Genomic DNA, 27030 nt, shown 5'->3' on the forward strand with positions numbered 1-27030 from the left:
AGTAATAAAGTGTCTTGAAGTATGTGTGTAAAAAACTGTATAGAATTGCACACAGCATATTATTTTTATGTACTCTAAATTTGTATCCATATATCAAATAGTTCTGTATAGTCTCAGGACTGTACCTTTCTCCCATTTCATTCACTGAGACAGATGTATACTTTTAGATTTGCTACAAACGGATGTCTATGTATATGTTTTGTTTTAACTTTTTTTTGTTTTTTATAAAAACAAAAGTTGAATTTGTCTGTAGTGTTATTTTTTTATTTTTTACAGGGAAAACCAGGAATCCCTGGACTGAAGGGAGAAAAGGTGAGCTGGCATCTGCCTTACCTCTAGTTATTTTATTGCAGTAAGAATACAAAGTGAGAACTGATATGTTTTGTTTGTTGCAGGGTGATCAATGTGAAATTTGTCCAACGATCAAATCTGATGGCACACAGGTTATCAATGTGCCAGGTATTAAAGGGCAGAAGGGTAGCCCTGGAATTGGAGAGCCAGGAAAACCAGTGAGTAATGAATACAGAATGGCTAATTCATATAGTAATGTTTAATGAACATCCATTGCTGATCATTGGGCGTAAGGAGTCTCTGTCAGCAGGACCAATCCTATTAAACCAGGTAGGGTTGATCGTGCTGAGTTAAAAGATACCTTATTTATCTTTGTAGGTTACAACGTTCCCAAGATATGATGATTTTTAGCTTTTATCTAAGAGGTGCCTCTTAATAAATTAGGTGCATCTCTGGCCCACCACACGCTAGAAAGCCAAATCTATGCCAGCTAGATCCTGGCATAAATTATAGCAAATTGGGCAGGCAGTCCCATATTCATATGTGCCCACATTGCTGGGAAAAATGAAGTTTTAATATATGCAAATGAGCCTCTAGGAGCAATGGGAGCAATCTTGAAGTTTTGGTTGAAGTAGTCGATGACAGGTGTAGACCAAGATGTCAAAAATTAAACGAAAGACCAGTTACATAATTCTGTAAATGTTTAGGGACTCATAGAGGTTTAAATAGCCCATCATACGTCTGACATATTTTTCTTTCTGCAGGGACCGGAAGGTGAATCAGGACCAAAAGGTGAACAGGTATACCTGGCATGACTTAGAGAAGGACTAACAATCAATTCAGTCTTGCATATTTTCTATTGTGCAAGTAGACCTTCATAGTTATGGTGTCATACTGTAATGGCGCTACACTGTCACAAAATTATTCTTATAATGTAATATCTGGAGTAAAAACGCTGCAACCAGATGTTACATGCTGGCCATTAGGAAATTATAAAGCATCCTACAAGCAGCCTTTTTGGAATGACATTTTAAGACCTGGCAGTGATTTTTTTTGTCCTTCCGTGTTTTTTTTTTTTTTTTAAATCACAGCATGTTCTAGATGTGGCATTTTTTCAGGTCTTTTCCCACAGACTTTTCTATACAAAAAAAAGCATCTGAAAAAAAATGCAAGTAAAATATAGTTAGGTGAGATAGATACACAAACCTTGAGTCATTTAGCCGGGAGCTAGAGTAGCTGATCTTACCCTGTTGTAGATTTAACAAAAATACATGCTAATTTAAAGGACTTTTTAAATGGGTTGTCTGGTTTCAAATATTGATGCCGTATCCTCAGGATAGGTCATCATTGTAGGAATCCGGACAACCCCATTAATAAGAAATGTTGTTGGCATACAGTGAAATAAACTTAAGTGGTACGTCTCTTAATAAATTTCATGCATCCTTGGGAAGTTCATGCACCAGAAAATGAACTCTACACCAACAAGGAGCTGGAGTAGATTTCAGATGTAATGTGTGCCAGTTTTCTGGTGCACACATTTTTTAATGTGGCCCATGGAGGCCCCATCTACTTTTTGTAAAAGTGACAAGGGTGATAGAAAAGGTAAAGAGTCACAGATTTTGACAAAAAAGTCACTTGCACCAAAAATTGTGACTATTCTACGTCTTCTGGCATACCACAATTATATATTCCCCCTGCCAAGTCTTTAAATATGCTAGAATTATAACAATGGCACAGGTTGTATGATGAAACTGATCAGCTATAGACTGTCTAAAGGTCTGAGCTTCTTTTAGATTTTTCTGACAGAAATTTTGGCACATTTTGACACACAAAGTTACATTTTAGGCCACACTCCCTTCCCCGCTACTGCCAAACCCCCTTGTCAAAGTTGTAGATATTAAATCGAGGCACAGTGTCAATAGTGAATCTGGTTCATTGGATGCACTTGAATATACAGTATTCCCATGTTAAATACAACGTGTGGAAGTGCTGGTACTGATATATGACCGGTTCTGCTCTATGATGTCAGACACCACCAGATATATACAGGACTTTGGAGACATGTCCACTTCACCCACTAGCTATTGTACCCTATTTGGGCCTATTCTTAGAAATTAGCACTTGCAATAATGATTTTTTACGGCATTTGAAAGGGTCCTATTCTTTAATCTCTTCAAATGTGCACAAAAAGTTTAGCTATTTTATGAGACTATTTTTAATAATGTAAACAATCAGCATAATACATTAAGTCTTTCCATCTTGTTTGAATACAGGGAACCCCAGGAATGAATGGATTGAAGGGTGAAAAGGTAAGATGTTAAATATTGTCTTATATCAATTGGGTTACAAAAATGAATGAAAAATGTGATTCTGTCAGCATAAAAGTAACTAAGCGACTGTGCTATGCAATCTTTGTTGACTCGTGAGAACACAAAGAGCCCAACTAAATAGTACAGTATGTTACATTACAAAAAATTACAGGTTTGGTCAAAATGCATTGAATGATTTTCTTTTTGGCTAGAAATTTGTGGTCAGTTAAACTAAGCCTGGCTGAGGACTAACTGGCTGAGGATTAGATGCAAGATTAAGAGCCAAATGTAAGCTGTTCCAAATAATGGAGCTCACTGACATTACTAAGATCTCAGCTCCTGTTACAGCTTAGCAGTCTATTGTATTGTACATGCACAAGTTTGCCAGCTGTACACTACTTCTATCAAGAGAAACCCCCTCCCACCCAATCAGCCTGTCGTGGTGGAAGCTGAAAATTAAATGAGGATTGCACAGATGAAACAACGCCTATAAATGGAAATGTATCAAGAAACAATGAAATTCTGTATTATTTAAATCATCATATTTTATTTTATTTTAAATATATTTTTAAGAATTTAACTGTAGCAACACACACCGATCTACTTCCAGCAGCTTACTTGTCAGCTTTGCTGTGTAGACTGAGGCAGAGTGAGCAGAGGGCAGGGGATTTAATGTTAGTACACTATATAGTGCATACAGGCTCTGTGTGCATCCTCCTGTCACTCTCTTGTTCCTGGGAGAAAGTGCTTTTGTCAGTTATTTCCCGGAGTCATTTCTCCATTTTCATTAAAGGGGTATTTATCAACTATCCACTGGATGTGCAATGAATTAGTGGTGAGCCGATCGCTGGTATCTCTTATCAATCTTTTGGATCCCTATCCCTTCCAGCCTTATGACCCTGAAGTTTGTGTGAAGTGACAGTCAAGTGGACGCACTGCCATGCCAAACAAACTCTGTGAGAGTCAGCTGTTTATGTAACTCCCATACAGATTGCATGGAGCAGCAGTGTATATGCATGACTGCTACTTGGTAAAAAATCCTCTGTACCACATACATGATACATGTGAAGTATATGGAAGGGGGGGGGGGTAGGTGATAAATGTTTCTCACTGGAATATTACTTTAATTTTCCATTTATTGCAGCATCCATAGGGTATACAAATCCTGCTGTACTAACTATACCAACTATGAAGAAAGATAATGTGGGCCTATTTATGGCAGCCACATAAAAATGCAGTTCCCTTCTACATGTGTATATTACATTATAGAGCTAAGTTGAAATATAAGTTAAAATAATTATCTTATCTAGTCTTCTTATAGAACATCCCTTTCAAGTTCAGTCTTTCTATGCTTTTGCTTTATATCTCCACGATCTCAAACAGTTTGCACTCTTATCTTTCTGTTTCAGGGGGAGTCATGTACCAATTGCCCAGCAATTTCAAACCCACATGGTATACAAAGTGGCATATCTGGTCTAACTGGTCTACCGGTTTGTAACTCTTTTTGTATTTTTAATGTGAACACATTTTGATTGCATTCTTAAAGGGAATCTGTCACAACAATTCTGGACTATTATCTGAAGTATTATGAGTAGGAGTGCACATAAGGAGTCCAGATCTACACTTTCCATTATTATTTTTTTGCCCCCTGTTACTCCACTGTCAGCACTCAAAGCTGCGCTGAAATGCACAGTCTGGACTGTTGTGCTAACACAATGTAGAGGACTCTTGTGCGCATGCACAGCAGTCCCAACAGTGTATTTCAACACAGCTTTAAACACTGACATCAGGGAAATGGGGCAGTAGAAAAAAAAAATAGCAATATGGACTCCTTATCTGCAGTACTCATGTACTACTGCAGATAGTAGTCCAAGATCCTGGTGACACATTTCCATTAATAAATTATTCTTAAGTTGGCGAGTTAGAATGCAGACTCAACCAAAGAGATGATCTTCTTTGGTTGGTTATACTGCATTTGTGAAATGAAAAAGACGTTAAACCATCACTGATAGACAGTTTGAAAACAGAAAAAAAGGTAGCTGTCTACATGACTGTTTGGAAAATGAGTAATGTAATATTCCTACAGAGGGTTAATGCTATCTCATAAATCACTATAATGATCATGAATAACTTACAATCAGATTCAATTGCAAAACTAAAAATTCAAATCAGACCTGCCTTCCATCACCAAATCTTTATATTATTTGTAAAGTGAACCTGTCAGATTATTTCTGCTGCCTTATCTGAGAGAGGGATATGACAGAAGGAGAGAAGCCAAGCTCCATAATATACAGGTTTATGTGAATTGAAGTAGGCTTTCTGAGTAAAGAGTAAATGTCGACAGGACTCCTAGGAGGCAGTGAGAGTCCTGCCTTACCCCGCCCACACAGGATGATTGACAGCTTTCTCTCACTATCCTTTCTAGATACTGTTCAAAGATATATCAGAGCAAATTTTGTAATTTGCCAACATTTATTTTCATGCAAGTGGTAAAGATAATGGTGGAGAGTCATCAGGACGGGAATTTTTGTAGTCAGCTTTGGCTGAGTAGGTCTTGACGTAATTTGCTCAAAATTAGCAAATGTCGCACGTTGTATGACAAATTTGGCATACTTTAAAAATAACACTTTTGTCTACAGATCTTACCCACTTGCCACACTCACTTTCACACTTCTCAAAGTGGCAAGGGCAGTGTAAAAATTTCAAAAATTGCTAATTTTTGCACAAAAATGGAACATGCCAAAACCTTATGAAAACCAGCATACATGGCTTGGTAAACTACCTGCAATGAGTCTTTATTAACTCAGTGAATTTCTATTTTACTATGTTGCATAATGTCTATAGTTACACGACCAATTAAGTTCTGCTACATTTGTGCCTGCATGATATAGCCTCCAAGCTGCATCTCTCAAGAACACATAGCTGAGCATGGTGCAGCTCTCCAGTAGTATGGCAATATATGTGACTAACCCAAGTCTAAATCAATCTGTTTTTGAAACAGGGGGTGCCTGGTGCAACTGGGCCATCTGGAACAAAAGGAGAAAAGGTACTATAAATGTACAACATCAATTGTTAAACACCATATAGTGGCATATATTATAAAGTGGAAGTTTCTGATTTATCTGATCATGGACATATTGATTGAGGCAGGTTGAACAGCAGAGAACTCCCATACAAGAATAGTATATGTCTCTCTAACTTGCACCTATTAATCATGGGCCATGTAATTCATTAGCTCAGTGCCTTTCATGGAATTCAATCCTATCGACTTGGTCCCTTTGCCAAGATTGAATATATGGATAAAACTGTTATATTGTGGATAATAGCAGGTGCTCAGTCTTAATGGTCATCCGTGAGACCATACAAAAGGTTATTTCAAACGCCAAGATGGCTGGCACACACACTAGTCCGGTTAAAAAGGCCAAAAAGTATATTGTGTATATTTGTAGTAGTGTTTATTAATCAAATAGCAGAAAATAGAAAAACAGCAATAAAATCACTGATATATATACACTGTCCCAAAAAAAAGTCGCCACCAATAAAAAAGGTCACACACTCGTTGGACCGCCTTTAGGTTTGATCACGGCATGCATTCGCTGTGGCATTGTTTCGATAAGCTTCTGCAATGTCACAAGATTTATTTCCATCCAGTGTAGCATAAATTTTTCACCAAGATCTTGCATTGATGATGGTAGAGTCTTGACTGCTGCGCAAAGCCTTCTCCAGCACATTCCAAAGATTCTCAATGTGGTTAAGGTCTGGACACTGTGGTGGCCAATCCATGTGTGAAAATGATGTCTCATGCTCCCTGATCCACTCTTTCACAATTTGAGCCTGATAAATCATGGCATTGACATCCTGGAATATGCCCGTGCCATCATGGAAGAAAAAATCCATTGATGGAATAACCTGGTCATTCAGTATGTTCAGGTAGTCAGCTGACCACATTCTTGGAGCACATACTGTTGCTGAACCTAGACCTGACCAACTGCAGCAACCCCAGGCTTGTACAGTAGGCACTAGGCATGATGGGTGCATCACTTCATCTGCCTCTCTTCTTACCCTGATGCGCCCATCACTCTGGAACAGGGTAAATCTGGACTCATCAGACCACATGACCTTCTTCCATCGCTCCAGAGACCAATATTTATGCTCCCTAGCAAATTGAAGCCTTAATTCTGGTTTGCCTCACCGATTAGTGGTTTTATTACGGCTACACAGCTGTTCAGTCCCAATCCCTTGAGTTCCCTTCACATTGTGATTGTGGAAATGCTCTTACTTTCACTATTAAACATAGCCCTGAGTTCTACTGTTGTTTTTCTTCGATTTGATTTTACCAAACGTTTAAGTGATCCCCGATCACGATCATTCAGGATTTTTTTCCCACCACATTTCTTCCTCGAATACAATGGGTCCCCACTATCCTTCTAGTTTTTAACCCAATTTTAGTAGTTTCTGCAACCTCCTTAGATTTTTTCTTTGCTTGATGCATGCCAATGATTTGACCCTTCTCAAACAGACTGATATCTTTTCCACGACCACGAGATGTGTCTTTCGACATAGTTGTTTAAGAAATGAGAAGCAACTCATTGCACCAGTTGGGGTTAAATAACTTGTTGCCAGCTGTAATGATAATCGCAGTAATTATCTAATAGGAGGCTCATAACTATTTGCTTAGTTAAATCCAGATGGACAGGCAGTGTATAAAACTTAATTAGTTACCATATAATATTACTAGTAGAGTTGGTAAATTACATCAAAACAGAAGTAAAAAATATAAATTTGTGGGGCCCTCGCAATAAGGGCTCATGCACACAACCATATGTATTTTGCAGTCCGCAAAACACAGATCCGCAAAAAATACGGATGATGTCCCTGTGCATTCCGTATTTTGCAGAACGGAACAGCTGGCCCCTATTAAAACATGCTTGTCCATAATGCGGAAAATAATGGGACATGTTCTATTTTTTTAGGACATACGGAAATGGAATGCGCACAGAGTAACTGCCGTCTTTTTTTACGGACACATTGAAATGAATAGTTCTGTATACAGTCGGCAAAAAACGGAACGGACGCGGAAAGAAAATACCGTTGTGTGCATGGGCCTTAAGAATCAAGATAAAAAGTAGCTAAATAGTCTATTAAGGATTGTATATTAACAATATGATTGAATCACATGTATGGATGTGAATATACTAATTCAATATTTCTTATTGCCATACAGCTGATTAATCTGAGATATTTGTCTGCCAGCACTGTGGACTATAGTTTGCACTCTCCGTATGGCCATTACATTTATATGTTACGGAAGCCAGTAGTGAGACTTAGCAAAACAGTCTTTCCTAGGTGGATACATTAGATTTGCTTGCCGACACTGTGGATAAGATGTATGAGTCAGACGCTAACTTCACCAGCTGCACGCCGAACACCCGCAAACCAGTAGTAAGGCGCTCGTATCGCAAGACTGTTCTGCTGAGTTACATCACTGGTTTCCATAATATGTGAATATAATAGCCAGAAAGAGAGTGAAAACTATATTAATACGTCTTATCCATAGTGCTGGCAAGCAAATATATCTAACATATCAACCTGGGCGCTTGCAGAGCAAGACTGTTCTGCTGAGTCTCATCACTGGCTTCCGTAACATGTAAATCTAATGGCCATAAGGAGAGTGCAAACTATAGTCCACCGTGCCAACAAATATCTCCAATTAAACAGCTGCTTTGATATATGGCAGTAAGCAATATTTAATTGGTATATTCACATCCATACATGTGATTCCATCATCTTGTTAACATACAACCCCAGCTTTGCATGGACTTTTTTGGATTTTATATGGATTCTTAGGGTACTTTCACACTTGTGGCAGAGGATTCCGTCGCCGGAACTGCCTGCCGGATCCGTCAAATCACATGCAAACTGATGGCATTTGTCAGACAGATCAGGATCCTGATCTGTATGACAAATGCATTGAAATGCCGGATCCGTCTCTCCGGTGTCATCTGGAAAAACGAATACGGCATTAATTTTTTTCAAATTTTTTGCGGTCTGAGCATACGCAGACCGCAATGCCGGTTCCATTTTGCCGGAACATGGGGGCCGGATTCGCCATTAATGCATGTTAATAGGAAAAAATCCCAGATCCGACATTCCGGCAAGTGTTCCGTAATTTTGGACGGAGATAAAACCACAGCATGCTGCGGTATTATATCCGTCGTGAAAAGGCAAAAAGCCTGAACTGAAGACATCCAGAACGGATTGCTCTACATTCAGAATGCATGGGGCTAAAACTGATCAGTTCTTTCTGGTATTGAGCCCCTAGGATGGAACTCTATGCCGGAAAAGAATAACGCTAGTGTGAAAGTACCCTTAATAGACTATTTAGATACTTTTTATCTTGATTCTTATTGCGAGGACCCCACAAATTTATATTTTTTACTTATGTTTTGATGTCATTTACCCACTCTACTAGTGATATTATATGGTAACTTATTGAGTTTTATATATTGGTTTTCTATTTCCTACTATTTGATTAATACACACTACTACTAATATATACAATATACTTTTTGGCCTTATAACCAGATTAGTGTGTGTGCCAGTCACCTTGAGGTTGCATACATGGTTTATCCTTATGACTCAAGGCAATCATTATACTACAGCTATCTCTTGTCTAATGACCATGTACAGGAATATTTTATATACTAATTATGTACGTGTAATCCCAATCTTTTGATATAGCTCTGTATTTAAGGGGTTGTCTGAGAGTTTTTAAAAATGAAAACACAAACAATACTCATCTGTTAAATCCTCTGCCGCTTCAGTGCTACAGCTCCGGTGGTCCCCAACGGACTATGTTTTCCTTAATTTTCCTGGAGCATTGATGTGCTAAATCGGCATTTGACCCTGACAGCCAATCACTGGCCTCAGGTTTACATGCTATAACAAGCAAGATTAATGGCTACAGCCAGGCTGACATGTCACCGCTCCAGGAAAGTAAGACTGGCAGTGTCCACAGGAACATTGGCACTGGGACGGCAGGGGATTTAATGAGTATTATTTTATTTTATAGTTTATTATTTTAGAACTTTTCCTGCAGCTAGTTTAATTTCTTTAACTCTTGGACAATAATCACTCTTCTTGGTAGTGAAGTTCGGGCATTAGTAGTCTATGTGCAAATCTTGTAATAATGATGAGAACATTACAGCTATCTCTTAACTCACCATTATGTACAATTTGTGTAATTAGAATCTTTGGGAAAGTTTCTCTATTAATTGTATTACTTGGTTATTTAATTTAGGCAAACTAATTGCAAAATAAATTGGAAGCAGAAGTTTAGCGGTTCTGTATTATTAGTGCAGTGAAGTTGTCTCTAACGCATTGATCAACTCATTTATATGTGTGATGCTTTGAAATTCTGTTCATAGGGAGATCGTGGTGAACAAGGGCCAGCTGGGATAGCAGTGAGTAGAACCTTGCATAGCTAATTCATGCATGAAATAAGTGCACATTTAGGGGACCTGGTTTTTAAGTGGTGTTTTTCTGCACTTTAGCATTTTTTGTGACATTTGTTTGCCCTTGTGTTTTTAAACCTTTTATTTTGCTTCAAAAACACCAGGTCTGAAGGTCTATGAGAAATATGAAATACCAGGACACACAATCTTTTTTTTCTTTTTGCTCCTTGCTCCTGGATTTTAGGTGGCATATTTTTATCTTTCTTGCTTCTTACAAAAAACACAACATGCTATACCTTTTGCCATTTTTTTATTGTATTTTTTTTTTCATGCATTTTGCCAACACCTTCTTTGAAGGGGAAAAATGCCATGAAGAAAATGCTAGTGGTCAGACACAGTGGTTCAGATTTACTAATGTGTTTGTGCCGAAATTCTGTCTAAAAAGGGGCACAAATTGGAGCAATTTAGTGTATCTAGAGTTTCAAAACTTTTTTCAGAAATGCTCGATAAAGAGGTGGGGTTTAGCAGAAAGGGGTGGGGCATCATGGGAAGGGGCAGGCCTAAGATGTGTATTTTGCACCACAATTCTGGCATAAAAGTCTCTCTCAAAGTAAGCTAACTATTAGTTGGTTGGTATGGAGTCAGAGAGATCATTCAGCCTGAGCCTATATGATTTTTGGTGCAGATCTACACAGCTGTCTAAGCTTATGCCATCTTTAGGATTAGTAAATCTGGAGCACTGTGTGCAAATAAGGCCATAAAAAATGTCACAAAAAGTGTAGGCCAAAAAAAAACACCAGAGTAAAAGAATTAATACATTATTCATACATTATAGCGGTTGATTGCTCCATTGGTCTGCAGTACTTTAGTATTCACTAAGGAACTTTTAACATAAAGGCCTATATTAATCACTGTGTTAAAAATCAATAACTTTAGTACTTTGAGTATCCCACAGGGACCAATAGGAGGACTGGGGAATACAGGGCCTTCTGGACCAAAAGGAGAAAAGGTTAGAAAATATTCATTTATGCATGGCTATTACAGTATGTTCTAGATGTCTGTCCTTATAGAGCATGGTTCTATCTCACTCATTAATCTGTTTCCCATTGCAGGGAGAATCTTGCACCATATGTCCAGTTCTAGCTGAACAAGTACAGCATGAGACTACTTTTGAAATCCCAGCACAGAAAGGAGAGCCAGGGGAACCTGGGATTGGATTACCAGGGAAAAATGTAAGTACAGAAATGTCATGCACCAATTGGTGTACAACTCATGAAAATATGATGACTTGTTCATATGGTTTTCTCTGAAATCATTTTAGTCTGTTCTGTACATTGAAGGATTTATCTGAGAGTAGAATACTGATGACCTATCTTCAGGATAGGTCATCAATATCAGATCAGTGGGGGTCCAACATTCAACACCCAGTAAGCGATTCAGTTGCTCTTCAGATTGCAGCCTAACTCAATTCACTTGAATGTGACTCAGCTGAAAATAGGCCTTGTGACTGAGGAACGTGTCGTCAGTGGCCTAGGAAGAAACCACAGCAGTAACCGGAGCGCCATGGCCTCTTAAAACATTTGGTGGTTGTTTCAGTAGTTGGACTCCCACCAATCAGATATTGAAGACCTATCTTGAGGATAGGTCATCGATATTCTACTGCCGGAAAAACCCTTAACTATATATTTGAAACTGTTATTTTGACTGGTCCATTATGTGTTTAATCTCCAGGGTATTCCAGGTGGGCCTGGCATGAAAGGACAAAAGGTAAGTCTTCAAAATTGCAAGAAAGATGGAAATTACCAGACCACTATTAAAAAGCGCTTAAGGTGCCCACACACCTTCAATGGTTGTCTGCTGTAGTTATCCACTCCGTCATACACTTAGTTGAGCATGCATATGTTCTCACTGGGGAAAGGTGAGTAAACTGCTGCAAGACACCTCAGGTGGCAGCCTTTCTCCCTTGAGAACAAAAGGATCAGGTGTTTAGTTCAATGTGCTCCATCTTTCATTATCTGTCGGGGAGATTTGGTAAACCCCCATATACAAGAGCAGTCAATCACTTGAATCAAAATTGTCGAGTTCAGACAACTTTATTTACTTCTGTGTATGGACACCTTTAGTTGAGCTTTAATTGAGTCCTGTTAATAGTCCTAAACTGTTATATCATAATATTTCATTGTAAAACAGGGTGAGGCTGGCTCTCAAGGAGATTCAGGCATACCAGGAGAAGCAGGTGTACCAGGTTTGCCCGGTGAACCCGGAATCCAGGGGCCTTTTGGCTTTAAAGGTGAAAAGGTGAGCATGTATTACAGCACAGCCACAGACCACAAAATTATTTCAGTTGTCCTTTGATAAGGAGAATTACGTTGTGTCTTGCATGGTGGACATTTAGAAAATGTTATAAACGGTCTCTAAAATATGTATTTGAAAGTGTTCAATATGTAAAAAGCATGAGGTGGCCTTTTATGCATATTCAAATTCAGTGCCCAAAGATGGATCTCCACACTGTGGATCAACAATAGTTATACACCTACAGTAGTATTGCCTAAACATCACCTCCCACCATGACACTCGTTTTCTCCATCAAGTATCTTCTGAGGATCCTGCATGTTTTCCTTGTGAATCATATTTTCCCCTTTTGCTGGGGTTGTCTAATTTATTGCAAACATGCAACATGTGTATAAAGTCCTTTTTTCCTTACAAAAAACACGCCAGCCAATCTACCCCAGATCAGATAAATCATACATTGTAGAGTGCGTTTCCATAAGGCAGATTACTGACAAAAACTTTCAGGAGAATGATACTTGATGATACTGCTGTACTTGTAATTACCTACACAGTTCCAGTTTTAGTAATTGATAGCATTCTGTCTACACAGTGTTGTCACAATGAAAGTGGTTTCAAGATTACAAAAATACATTCAGATTTTGTTTTCCTAGATCGGCACCATTCTTTTTCACTGACTGTTTCTGGTATTGCAGCTCAGACCCATTCACTCAAGTATGGCTACGTTCACATCTCCATTAGGAGATCTAGCAGGCTCTTCTGGCATACAGCAGTCTGCTGGATGCTGTACTTCACAATAAGGTCCGGCAGTGATCCGGCCATTTTCGGGCATAAATGCCTGATTTCAGCCGGAATGATTTTTTCTCCAGGTGACGGCTGGCATTTGTGCCGGATCAGGCAGCCAGATCTCCTTAACGGAGATGTGAATGTAGCCTGAAAGATTATTGTATAGCTGTTAGACTATTAAATAGATACATATTGATCCAGCACTATCACATCCTTTACAGGGAGATGCCTGTGACACCTGTCCAGTAAAAATAAGTGAACTTTCAGATGTTATTGGCATACCTGGAAATCCTGGTGCCAAAGGAGATCAAGGACCTCCAGGAGTGGGACAGACAGGAAGGCCTGTAAGTTACACTGCATTCAAATATCTGCAATACCTCACTGTACATTGCTCCTAATATAGTCTTTTTTTTAGGGTCAGCCTGGTTTACGTGGTGTTCAGGGTCCACCTGGAATAAAGGGAGCCCATGTAAGTTACAAACTGACCCTTGCAGTTTCTCACTTTTCTTCAGCTATTCTATATTTTTTATAGCTTATAGCACCGTATGGCCCGCATTTATCATTAAAATTGCCACTTTTTCAACGGTACTTGCACAAATTTTTTTACACAAATCCAGTTTCTCAACTTTGCCACTTTCCCAAAAAGGGGGCACGGAGAGGGAGGGGTGGGGCCAGTGGCTCCGCCACATTCACATCTTCTATGCCAGTGTTCAGGCGTGTTTTTTAAGTTCAGGTGCACAGACTGCTGGATGCTACGCCTAATTTATGACAAGGTGTACACCTCATCATAAATTAGGCACAGCATCTGGCAGCACACCTGGTTATCATAGTCTGGTATGCTTTGTCAGGCTATGATAAATCTGCTCCATTATATTCTACAAGAAGTGGCTGAGTTGTTAGCACTATTGCCCTACAGCACTATGATCCAGGGTTCAAATCAGACAAAGGATTTCATAAAGTCTAAATGTGGCTGAGGGACAGACTAGGCAGTGGCTGAGGGACAGACAACAGAGGGTTGTAGTCAATGGAGTATATTCAGACCATGGTCTTGTTACCAGTGGGGTACCTCAGGGATCTGTTCTGGGACCCATATTGTTTAATATCTTTATCAGCGAAATTGCAGAAGGCCTCAATGGTAAGGTGTGTCTTTTTGCTGACGACACAAAGATTTGTAACAGGGTTGATGTTCCTGGAGGGATACACCAAATGGAAAAGGACTTAGGAAAACTAGAGGAATGGTCAAAAATCTGGCAACTAAAATTTAATGTTGATAAGTGCAAGATAATGCACCTGGGGCGTAAAAACCCAAGAGCAGAATATAAAATCAGTGATACAGTCCTAACCTCATTATCTGAGGAAAGGGATTTAGGGGTCATTATTTCAGAAGACTTAAAGGTAGGCAGACAATGTCATAGAGCAGCAGGAAATGCTAGCAGAATGCTTGGGTGTATAGGGAGAGGCATTACCAGTAGAAAGAGGGAGGTGCTCATGCCGCTCTACAGAGCACTAGTGAGACCTCATTTGGAGTATTGTGCTCAGTACTGGAGACCATATCTCCAGAAGGATATTGATACTTTGGAGAGAGTTCAGAGAAGAGCTACTAAACTGGTACATGGATTGCAGAATAAAACTTACCAGGAAAGATTAAAGGACCTTAACATGTATAGCTTGGAAGAAAGACGAGACAGAGGTGATGATAGAAACTTTTAAATACATAAAGGGAATCAACAAGGTAAAAGAGGAGAGAATATTTAAAAGAAGAAAAACTACCACAAGAGGATATAGTTTTAAATGAGAGGGGCAAAGGTTTAAAAGTAATATCAGGAAGTATTACTTTACTGAGAGAGTAGTGGATGCATGGAATAGCCTTCCTGCAGAAGTGGTAGCTGCAAATACAGTGGAGGAGTTTAAGCATACATGGGATAGGCATAAGGCCATCCTTCATATAAGATAGGGCCAGGGGCTATCCGTAGTATTTAGTATATTGGGCAGACTAGATGGGCCAAATGGTTCTTATCTGCCGACACATTCTATGTTTCTATGTTTCTCATGTATATATGGGTTTTCTCCAATTATTTTGGTTTCCTCCCACTGGTCTGATGGTGCCCATAAACCTGTAATAGCTTTTTCAGGATTGTTCCCGGAAGTGGACCTCAAAAGTGGTGGAGCTAATGCAGATGTGCCACATACTGAGAATTACTGGACAGATTGTGGTGGGGCTTACAAATATACTTGGCCTTGCTGTCCAATAATCTTTAGCTTTGGCTCAGTTGAGGAAATAAATAAAACCCATGAACCCCCAAAAATATTATGCACATTTTATATATTTTTTCTTTTTTTAATCACAGAATGTTCTGGGTGTGGCATTTTTATAGGCATTTTCCCATAGAAATTTCTGTGGAAAAAAATGTCAACCTGTCATGTGACCAAGATCACTGGGGAAAAACCATATCAAATCTGCACCAAAAAAACGCTGTTATAAATTGCAGATTTCAGTGTAGAAACGCACAGAAATCCACACAGAAATATGTGTGTGGATTTTATATGCGTTTACCTACACTTGTGTGCAGGTATCCTAAGACAGTTTTTTACTTTTGGGATTTTGCATTGGTATTTTTATGTCTTTATATAAGTATCACGTGTTTTCCCATCTAGGGAGACCCAGGGCCTCCAGGAGAAGGAAAAAGAGGGCCACCGGCAAGTATAAAAACTACCACTTTTTAAAATAATTTGCAGAAACAAATATTTCATTTTATTATTAAAGAACAGTAAATGGTCAGAAAGTATAGTATTCATAATCAGATATAAATACTGACAACAACTGGGTCTATTTCTTAGGGAGAAAAAGGAGATTTTGGCCTACCTGGAAAAACTGTGAGTATTATGCACACCTTGAATGTAGGATTCATGCACATGGTCATATTCAGGAATCCATATTGCACCTCTGTCTGCAAGTACAGAGATACACACAGAGTTATTTTCCTGCAGATTTGCAACTAACCCATGAGAAGAAACTATCATAAGCCTCCATGTACAATCAGAGGCATGCTGCGGTACAGTATGGGGTCTTGAGTATAGCTATATAGTATCACAGATTGCAGTCATGTGCGAATGACTCGACCATGATTTATTAATGTATTGATTAAATGTATACATCGTTTTGCCAATGATGTATGTTGTAATTATAATTACAGGGACCACAAGGCCCCCAAGGTCCTACTGGCCTTAAAGGTGATAAGGTGAGTATGGAGTCAAAATTATGCTAGACAGGAAATTGATTAAATGCTAGATTATTTGGATTCTATTATAAAATGTAGCAAGGTTAAAAACCCACTAAAATAATTAGTATTGATAAGGGATCCATAGGTAAATGTAAAAAATACAATGCAACAGCTCTCTGCAAACCAAATAAAGTACAAAAAAGTATTCTAATGCTATGCTTATCATGTAAATTAGGGATGCTTGGCAAATACACCCCCTGAATTGTATGGTAGCCGTCAAGGCACATAACAGGTAAAACTTAGTGTTAGGTTCCCGTCTTATACGCCTTGACGTGTAGCAGACGGGCCCAAATAATTTTGTACAAAATGTATTTGCCAAGCATCTCTAATTTACATAATAAGCATAGCATTAGCATTAGAATACTTTTTTGTACTTTATTTGGTTTGCAGAGTGCTGTTGCATTGTATTTTTTACTTTGTGTTTTCAGCCACGGCAACGTGCACCTGCGCATTGGGATGTGCTGACTGCCCCCCCTTTTTTTTCTTTCTATATGTTAATGTACTTTCTTAGCAGCTGATCTTCCCATTTCAGCTATTCAAATTTTCTGCTGATGCAAAAATATAAAATCTCACAACCCACAATGTTTAAATATCCTATGCCTGATGCTGAACCATTCCTTTATATCCATATGTAATATGTGAAAACATTATGACTAAAGCAATATAACATAATAATAACATAAGAAATGAAACAAAATATTTTGCTGTCTTGGAACTAAATTAATGGAGAATAAATTCTGCAGGGAAATACTGGACAAAAAGGAGCGACAGGAGCTCCTGGAATGCCTGGCCTAGGAGCCATGGGACCCCCGGTAAGTACAAAGGATAATAATATGTAATGTAATGTAAACCTTTGGTTCATAGACAGCAGAGGGCCCCCATGCAGGAATGCTATATGGGCCTTTTTATCTCCAACAGTGCATTACACAAATCTTCCTTATGTCTCTCTTACAATCCACCAGTTACTATGAGTCATGGAGATCAATTATGCAGTCCGTTACCTACAATCTAATAAAGGGAATAAAAGTTTTTAGGGTGGAAGCACCCCCTTACTTACTGGACCCCTGTGCAGCTGCACAGGTTGTACACATTGTATGTCCGCCCCTGCTTTGGTTTGATATTGGACATTTAAAGGGAACCTGTCATAAACTTTATGCTGCCCATTCTAACGGCAGAATAAAGTAGAGACATTTATAAGTAAAAAGTAAGTGGTTGCCGCGAACCAACATGACAATCATTGCAGATTGGGCCTGGAAAAGAGTCCCGGCCACCTGAGAAGAGGCATGGCTATTCATGACTTCCTGCTCTCCTGCCCACCTGCTGATGATTGACAGTCTTCTACCTAGTTTTCTCCCTATCTCTCTAGGAGATGGGTGAGAGGGCAGGAGATTATGAATAACCATGACTCTTCTCAGGTAGATTTGACTCTTCAAGGCCTGGGCTGCAATGATTATGATGCTGGTTATCCGCAACCACTTACTATTAGCTCATGAGTGACACACCGCTGAGATCAGCATTTCTGTCACTATTTTATGCTGCCCTCAGTAAGGTCAGCATATAGTTGATGACAGGTTCCCTTTAAATGGTCTATCTGGGACCAAATTGATGACATATAGTGAGCTACATGGTCACTTCTGTTTGTATAGCATTATAAGTTAACAGGTTCTGTAGTTCTACTAAATGCTTAAGTCCCAGAGGTCCGAGCCCCACATTAATGACAAATCATTTTAAATACAATGGGGGAGATGTATCAAAGAAAGATGGAATTTGATTGGTTGCTATAGGCAACTAAGCCAGTTTTTTTCCTTTACACTACCTATGATTAATCTCCCCCAAGTCTACTCACTAGATGCAAGTTTATGTCTAGTTCTTTGACTACTGGTGGATGCAACTTTCCACTTTGTACTTCCATTACAAATAGTCACATGATAGAGATGTGTAGATTTAAGACTGTATGGGTCGGCACATGTTGGATGCAGCATTCTAGGTGGGGCTAGGTCATAAAATGGAGAAGCTAACACCAGATTGTAGTCAGTTTTTAGAGAGTACATCTGCTGCTAACTGGTTTCTAGTGAGGAGGATCACTGAGGATTGCTGAGAGAGGAATAGACCTTGAGATTGATCGGGGGTTAAGGATCGCAGCCTAAACCCACTCTGGACTGCTGCAATTGACTGGGCGACCTGAGTGGATGCCTGTCCACAAAGAGGAGATTGCCCTAGATAACATAAGTTGTTTCAGACCACCTCTGGCCTGGAGACTGTTACGTGGTAGGCCCAAACCTGATACTGTGGAGTTAGCTGGTTCCCACAACCTGTGACCTAATCAGGGTGCTAGGCCCCGCAATAACCCACTGTACTTGTAGTGAGGATTTTGTATGGTGGCCCTGCCAATGCATACCGTGAGACGCACTGTGGCCTTTGTTGCTAGTGGTAACTGTCTGTTACACCTCCTGTAAGTACACTGCAGAAAGAAGCTGACCTGTTACTAAGAGAAACTGTCAGGCAGAAGTAACCAAGATTGTGCCAGAGAATATAAAGACTGTCCTGTTACTGTTGCTGAGGATAGAGACAGTCGTGTTACCAGTTGCAGCCACTTGTTCCATATAGAGACTGTCGTTTTACTACCGGCAACTGTTTATAAAGTATAGAGACTGTCCTGTTACTGTAGGTAACCGCTTGTAGAGTAAATGTGTGACCATCTTATTTTCATGAATGGGTGCTTCAGATTAGGACATTTTTTTAAATGAAGATAAGGTCCAAAAGAAAAATGTTGGGATGAATTACAGTGCAGTTAAAAATGTTTCTAGAACAATATAAAAGAAAAGAGTATATTTTTTACATGTGGAAGAAAGGCATTTTGGACACAACATAATGTTTCTTACAATTATTAGTCAAAGTGGTCCTACCACAAGAAGCAGTAATGACAGATATCATGTCAGCATTCTAAAAATTGTTAGATGAGTATTTCCAGACACAAAAGGTATCGAGACGAGTGATAAGTAATCTAAGTCTACTTTCACACTGGCGTTTTGGCTTTCCGTTTGTGAGATCCGTTCAGGGCACTTTTGCCCTAATGCATTCTGAATGGAAAAGGATCCTCTCAGAATGCATCAGTTTGCCTCCGTTCCGCCTCCATTCTGCTTTGGAGGCGGACACCAAAACGATGCTTACAGCATTTTGGTGTCCGTCTCACGAAACAGAGCCAAGCGGATCCGTCCTGGCACACAAGGTAAGTCAATTGGGACGGGTCCGTTTTCATTGACACAATCTGGCACAATAGAAAACGGATCCGTACTCCATTGACTTTCAATGGTGTTCAAGACGGACGCCATGGGTATGTTAAAGATAATACAAACTGATCCGTTCTGAACGGATGCATACGATTGTATTATCTGAACCGATCTGTCTGTGCAGATCCATGACGGATCTGCACCAAACGCGAGTGTGAAAGTAGCCTAACACTGAACAATATACTTTTTGACTTGACAAAAGTTGAACTTTATGAACTTGCCTTTTTAAGCTAAGTAATATCTATATGTAAAAAAAAAAATGTAAGGTAATGACATTCACTATTACTTTCTCATGGTATTTTCTTTGGATTGAGAAGTTTGTATATTTTATATATTTGGGCTAAAGAAGCGCTAGCGACAAACATTAGTTAAATATGTTTTTTACCCAACAGGGACAGGATGGAACATCAGGCAAACCAGGATACCCAGGAAGTAATGGTAGAACAGTAAGTTATAGACCTAAAGATTTTTCATTAACTTTTTTTTTCTTTCTGCTGTCAAGACCCTTGACCCACTGGTAGGCATAAGGACTGACCTCCTAGAACCTAGACCATGGATGCTCTCAGAAAAACTCTTCGGCCTTTATGTGATGTTACATTACTAATTGTGCAGAACAAACAGCTTTAGATTGTTGTTCTTCTCAATGAACAGTCCCATGGTTCTTCTTCTACAATGCAACCTTGTACTTGTAAAAGTGCTGCTACGATACAGTTAGCCATACCATTCAAAGGGTCATACTATTAACACAAAAACGCTGAATAAAAATGTAGATTCATCTTTGGGGTATCATCACATTCTCATTATGCTTTTTATAGTTTATCATATAAATTACTTCTAATTTTTTTCCTTTCTAGGGTGACAAGGGAGACAGAGGTGAAAAAGTAAGTCCATTTTTATTTATAATCACGCGGAGAGAAGAAATACGGCTCCATTTACATTGGTGTTATTGAGGTTTCTGGTATTTTTGCCATAAATTATACTAGAACCCTGACAGAACACATTGAAGTCATTAGTGTCCATCAATATTCTCCAGTACCCATTTAAAAAAACAATTAGACATAACTGGCATGCCCTATTATTAGAGGAAGCCACGATATAGTGTGAAAAGAGGCTAGTATTGCTAGTACTATCTGGGAAATGTATTGAAACTGGTGTAATTGCCCTTGGGAACCGATCAGATTCCACCTTTCATTCTTCAGAACTCCTCTGGAAAATGAAAGGTAGAATCTGATTGGTTGCTATGGGCAACTACGTTTTTCTTTACACCAGTTTTGACCAATCTCCACCTTTATTGTTATGCTGTGCCTTTTAATAGGATGTTTTCTACTAGTTAGGACTGGTCCTGACAAAGAAAATGTTGGTGCAGGACCTGTGAAATCTATATTGTACATCTTTTATGCATATATTGAAGTTTTTGTAAAATAAAAGGCTGTACTTACTGTATGTATTACGTGTAATGGGATCATTGCTGTTGCATTATTGGTTTATTGACTCTTAGTTCATCAATAACTCTGTAGATATGCCATAGCTCAAGCATAAACCATACACAGACAAATTTCACCTGGACCATGTATTTGATTTTCACAGCTAAATGTTTGTCTAATTTTAGGGGGAAGCGGGAGTATGTGCGTGTCCTCCTGGATCATGGATGGTAATTTTTCACTATTAATATACATCTAAGAACATATTAAAATGTGTGTGTCCGTGATGATGTCTCTGACGAGACTGTCAGTTTGTCATTTGCGAAGGGTCAGTTTTTGGTACGTATGTCCGTTTGTCATGCTCTGTGAGTCATGCCTTTACCACGTTTACTGCTAGGCTGAAAATAGGATTTTCTAGAGCATTTGAAACTGGCAGAATACAGATGCCATCCGTGTTCTATCAGTGGTTTTAACAGACCCTTAGACTTTAGTGGACGTGTTTGGTCCACATCATGGACCAAAGTGATGCATGTCTCCGTTGGATGTGTGAATAAACACGTTAGAATCAATGGATCCATGTGCTGTTCATGGAGAATACGGAAAGCACATGTCCGTGACTCACTGATGTGTGAGTAAGCATGTAGTTCCCTTCCAGCCTGACCCAGTTTGTTTTTTCCCCCAGGGTAATGCTGAGAATGGTGATTTCTGGCGTTATGGAATTCAGGTCTGTTTTCTTTTGCATTTTTTTTTTTGTTGCACAATTGTGTTTTATTGATTAATGTTCTCCTTTTTTGTTACCGGTTCTTTTTAACTTTTAAAATCATTGTTAACAGCCATTAACCTATAGCCATATGTATTTAATACATTTTTTTTATTTAAATCTAGGAACTTTTTGGAAATTAAGTTAAAGTTCCATCTATGAGTATGAAGGATATTCTGTATTGTCATGCTTGAAAAAAAATAAAAAATAATAATAATTGGATTATCATGCAAAAGTTTATTTATTTTAGTAATGCAACTTAAAGGGGTTGTCCGGGTTCAGAGCTGAACCCGGACATACCCTTATTTTCACCCCGGCAGCCCTCCTGAGCCTGGCATCGGAGCATCTCATGCTCCGATACGCTCCCGTGCCCTGCGCTAGATCGCGCAGGGCACAGGCTCTTGTGTTTTCAATAACACACGGCCGGGCGGTAACTTCCGCCCAGCAGTGTGTTCGGTGACGTCACCGGCTCTGAGGGGCGGGCTTTAGCTCTGCCCTAGCCGTTTTACTGGCTAGGGCAGAGCCAAATCCCGCCCATCAGTGCCGGTGACGTCACCGGGCTGCCTGTCAGCCCCATAGAGAGCCCGGTATGTCACCGGAACTCAGAAAAATGCCTTTGCCCTGCGCGATTTAGCGCAGGGCAAAGGAGAGCATCGGAGCATGAACTGCTCCGATGCTCATGTCAGGGGGGCTGCCGGGGTGAAAATGGGGATATGTCCAGGTTCAGCTCTGAACCTGGACAACCCCTTTAAAAGGTAACATAAACATATTTCAAGCCTTTATTTGTCATAATTTGGATGATTATGGCTTACAGCTTATGAAAACCCCAAATTCACAATCTCAGAAAATTAGAATATTGTGAAAAGGTTCAATATTCTAGGCTCAAAGTGTCACACTCTAGTCAGATAATTAATCCATAACACCTGCAAAGGGTTCCCGAGCCTTTAAATTGTCTCTCAGTCTGGTTCAGTAGGAATCACAATCATGGGAAAGACTGCTGAACTGACAGTTGTGCAGAAAACCATCATTGACACCCTCCATAAGGAGGGAAAGCCTCAAAAGGTAATTGCAAAAGAAGTTGGATGTTCCCAAAGTGCTGTATTAAAGCACATTAATAGAAAGTTATGTGGAAGGGACTTGTGTGGAAGAAAAAGGTGCACAAGCAGCAGGGATGACCGCAGCCTGGAGAGGATTGTCAGGTAAAGGCCATTCAAAAGTGTTGGAGACTTTCACAAGGAGTGGACTGAGGCTGGAGTTAGTGCATCTAGAGCCATCACACACAGACGGATCCTGGACATGGGCTTCAAATGTTGCATTCCTCTTGTCAAGCCTCTCCTGAACAACAAACAACGTCAGAAGTGTCTTACCTGGGCTAAAGAAAAAAAGAACTGGTCTGTTGCTCAGTGGTCCTCCGAGGTCCTATTTTCTGATGAGAGAAACTTTTGCATCTCATTTGAAAACCAAGGACCCAGAGTCTGGAGGAAGAATGGAGAGGCATACAATGCAAGATGCCTAAAGTCCAGTGTGAAGTTTCCACAGTCTGTGTTGATTTGGGGAGCCATGTCATCTGTTGGTGTTGATCCACTGTGTTTCATTAAGTCCAGAGTCAACGCAGCCCTCTACCAGGAGATTTTGAAGCACTTCATGGTTCCTTCTGCAGACAAGCTTTATGGAGATGGTAACTTCATTTTCCAGCAGGACTTGGCATCTGCCCACACTGCCAAAAGTACCAAAACCTGGTTCAATGACCATGGGATTACTGTGTTTGATTGGCCAGCAAACTCACCTGACCTGAACCCCATAGAGTATCTATGGGGCATTGGCAAGAGAAAGATGAGAGACATGAGACTGAACAATGCAGAAGAGCTGAAGGCCGCTATTGAAGCATCCTGGTCTTCCATAACACCTCAGCAGTGCCATAGGCTGATAGCATCCATGTCACACCACATTGAGGCAGTAATTGATGCAAAAGGGGCCCAAACCAATCACTGAGTACATATGCATGATTATACTTTTCAGAGGTCCTACATTTTTCTATTTAACATCCTTTTTTTTATTGATTTCATGTAATATTCTAATTTTCTGAGATTGTGAATTTGGGGTTTCATAAGCTGAGCCATAATCATCCAAATTATAACAAATAAAGGCTTGAAATATCTTACTTTGCATGTAATGAGTCTATCTCATATATTAGTTTCACCTTTTAAGTTGCATTACTGAAATAAATGAAATTTTGCACGATATTCTAATTTTTCTAGTTTTACCTGTATATATAATTCTAATGATATCTTTCCAGTAGCCACCAATGCAGTCATTGGGGCACTTAGTTATTTGTGTAATAGATTTCATGGCTCATTTAAAAAAATAAGATAAATAAGATAAATTGCCATTGCTCTATATTACAGCATTCGTCGCTCAAGCCATGCCTGCACCTCCTACAAAACTGTCCATACTGCCCTTCATTTAGTGCAAAAAATGGTTTGTTACTTTACAGAAGCGATTACACTAGAATTCACATCTCAGCAGCTTTGATCTCCATTTACTGACCAACATGCAATGTAGATCTCATTTCATGACTAAACAAAATTGCTACGAATTTGTAGGGTACTAAAGACTTTGAGAACAATGCATTGTAGGGGAATCTGGACATCTCCAATGTGCTTGATCTGTTTTTGTATATCAATCCACAGATGTCTGCAGTCTACTCATATATGTTTTCTGTTAAATATCTGCTTTGTTTCAGGGACCACCAGGACCACCCGGACCTCCCGGTTCTCCTGGATTACCCGGTCACCAGGTGAGCCGTATTCTTAATTTAGGAAGGAAGGGAAAGCACTGAGTCCCCCTTCAAAATCCATACTGGGAATTTTATGATGATGATACTATGATTAGTAACATTTTCCAGCCAGCATGAAATAGATATTGAACACACAGGGTCCTGAATAGATATAATACAGAAGATATCACCAGGATGCATGACTTTGCATGCCCATTTGCAGGTGAGTTTAAGCGAATGCCTAGACTGCCTAATTTAGGTGGATATTATAGAATAAGCTAGAGCTGTGATGTAACTACCAAAGAATCCTCCTAAATTTTAGCCTATAAAGGCAAATACATCTGAAAAAATAATGTTTGCATGGCAAAAAAAATGCACTAGCACCATACATATGCTTATATTTAAGCCTAATTCAACCCAAAAATTAACGTTTTGACTGCAGTTAACTCCAATATCCAGTAGCTGAGAAGAACTGTTTGTCGTGGGGTTCTTTGGTTAGCCCTGTGCTTTTCAATGACAGAGATATTCCTATTGTTACTAGTTATTCTTCTTTCCGTGGCAAAATAGTGGGGGATCAAAGAGATTGCTGTCAACCTTAAAGAACCTCTTTTAAAAATTTACCTGTGGCCACAGGGTTTCCCTGTGTCACACAGGCTCTCTAATGTGAGTTACCTAACAAAAACTACAAATCTTATCATCCCGGACCTTTTTCAGTGTAACATAGAGGGAACAGAGATGTTGAGGTTTGCTGCAGTCACTCCAAAATGTACAGGTTTTGGAATTTGGGCGTGAGTGCCTAGTGTAAAGATAATGGGGAGATTTAGCAAAACTGGTGTAAGGGAATACTGGCTCAGTGGCCCATAGCAATCAATCAGATCCCACCTTTTAATTTTCAGATGTCCTTTGGAAAATGAAAAATGGAATCGCATTGGTTGCTGTATCCTAACCCGATTCTTTTAAAAAGAAGAAATGAGACACAAAGTTATTAAGGCACAAAGCCGAGTTTGGATTAGTATTTTTATAGAGTAATTTATGCAAAGAAAAAATGTGACACATAATAGAGGCGAGACAAAGTAAGTCTTGCGATATTTGCAGAAACTTCGGAAAGACTTCCACGGAGGCCATACATTTTACAGTAGGATGGTGCCGATATTCTTAACGAATTTCTTTAAAGAATCGGGTTTGTATACAGCAATCTGAAACCCGATTTGCTCAACACTTGTTGCCACAGAGAATTAAGCCAGTTTTCCTTTGCACCAGTTTTGATACCCCTAATCTGTTCTTATCATTATCACAAAAAAAAAACAGTTTTGTCTATATAAAGAGGCTATGAATTATAGTATACAGATGTATCCCAATAAATTAGAATATCATCAAAAAGTTAATTTACTGCAGTAATTAAATTCAAAAAGTGAAACTCATATGTTATATACAGTAGATTCATTACATACAGAGTAATCTAGTTCAAGCTTATAGCTTATGAAAACCCAAAAGTTAGTATCTTAGAAAACTACAATATTATATAAAACCAATGAAAAAAAATATTTAGTGAATTTTTGGGTGAATATTCGCCATAAATTCGCAAATTCGATAATTCGTGATCTCCAGTCATAATTTTCTTGATTGTGAAAATCGGCAATCAGAAAATTCATAATAAAAATGTTCAATAAAAAAAATTTGCAATGCAAAAATTTTCAATCAACACTAATCCGAAAGTCAAAGATATTGCAGCCTTCTCATTGGCCCACAAGCAAGAAGCAGTGATGGATCATTGGAACTGATGAAAAAAAATCTAGATATTCGCGAATTTTCAAAGTGCCAATATTTGCTTTAAATATTTGCGATTAGAATATTCGTGATCAACACTAATCAGGTATTGGTAGTTTTGACAGTGTGGCAGGTGCCAAGTGCTGCTGGAAAGTGGAATCAGTGTCTCCATAAAGCTTGTTAGCAAACGAAACATGAAGTGCTCTAAAATTTCCTGGTAGGCAACTGCGCTAACTTTGGACTGTGACTGTGGTGTCTTCACATTTGGACCCCAAGCAACTTGGATTGTGTGCCTCTTCCTCCAGACTCTGGTAACTTGATTTGGAAAATGAAAAATTTGTTTTCATCTAAAAATAGAACACTTCTCACGTTGTCCTGGGCCATGAGTGGCTTGACACAAGGAATGCAACAGTTGTAGCCCATGTTCTGGATACATCTGTGTGTGGTGTCTCTTGAAGCACTGCCTCCAGCGACTGTTCACTCCTTGTGATTCTCCACCAAATTCTTGAATGGCCTTTTCTTGACAATCCTTTGAAGACCACAGTTCCTGTGCAGCTTTTTCTACCACACTTTTTTCTTCCACTCAACTTTCCATTAATATGCTTG

The 27030-nt window shown here is 39.3% G+C and overlaps 1 protein-coding gene across 7 annotated transcripts in view; it reads left to right on the plus strand.

The window, feature by feature from the left end:
* Positions 1 to 27030, plus strand: part of COL16A1 (collagen type XVI alpha 1 chain) — a 226071-nt gene that overhangs the window by 157643 nt on the left and 41398 nt on the right. For all 7 annotated transcript variants that reach the window (XM_044286553.1, XM_044286551.1, XM_044286554.1 and 4 more), the window contains exons 21-42: positions 277 to 312; positions 396 to 509; positions 1056 to 1091; positions 2565 to 2600; positions 4010 to 4090; positions 5602 to 5646; positions 10028 to 10063; positions 11010 to 11063; positions 11167 to 11286; positions 11786 to 11821; positions 12245 to 12352; positions 13351 to 13473; positions 13545 to 13598; positions 15785 to 15826; positions 15968 to 16003; positions 16324 to 16368; positions 17154 to 17222; positions 20093 to 20146; positions 20555 to 20581; positions 21310 to 21351; positions 21804 to 21845; positions 24625 to 24678. In XM_044286553.1, the coding sequence (XP_044142488.1) occupies positions 277 to 312; positions 396 to 509; positions 1056 to 1091; positions 2565 to 2600; positions 4010 to 4090; positions 5602 to 5646; positions 10028 to 10063; positions 11010 to 11063; positions 11167 to 11286; positions 11786 to 11821; positions 12245 to 12352; positions 13351 to 13473; positions 13545 to 13598; positions 15785 to 15826; positions 15968 to 16003; positions 16324 to 16368; positions 17154 to 17222; positions 20093 to 20146; positions 20555 to 20581; positions 21310 to 21351; positions 21804 to 21845; positions 24625 to 24678 (1290 nt within the window). The remainder of the gene's footprint in view (positions 1 to 276; positions 313 to 395; positions 510 to 1055; positions 1092 to 2564; positions 2601 to 4009; positions 4091 to 5601; positions 5647 to 10027; positions 10064 to 11009; positions 11064 to 11166; positions 11287 to 11785; positions 11822 to 12244; positions 12353 to 13350; positions 13474 to 13544; positions 13599 to 15784; positions 15827 to 15967; positions 16004 to 16323; positions 16369 to 17153; positions 17223 to 20092; positions 20147 to 20554; positions 20582 to 21309; positions 21352 to 21803; positions 21846 to 24624; positions 24679 to 27030) is intronic.

This window comes from Bufo gargarizans, chromosome 3 (assembly GCF_014858855.1).
Source record: "Bufo gargarizans isolate SCDJY-AF-19 chromosome 3, ASM1485885v1, whole genome shotgun sequence".
Lineage (NCBI taxonomy): Eukaryota > Metazoa > Chordata > Amphibia > Anura > Bufonidae > Bufo > Bufo gargarizans.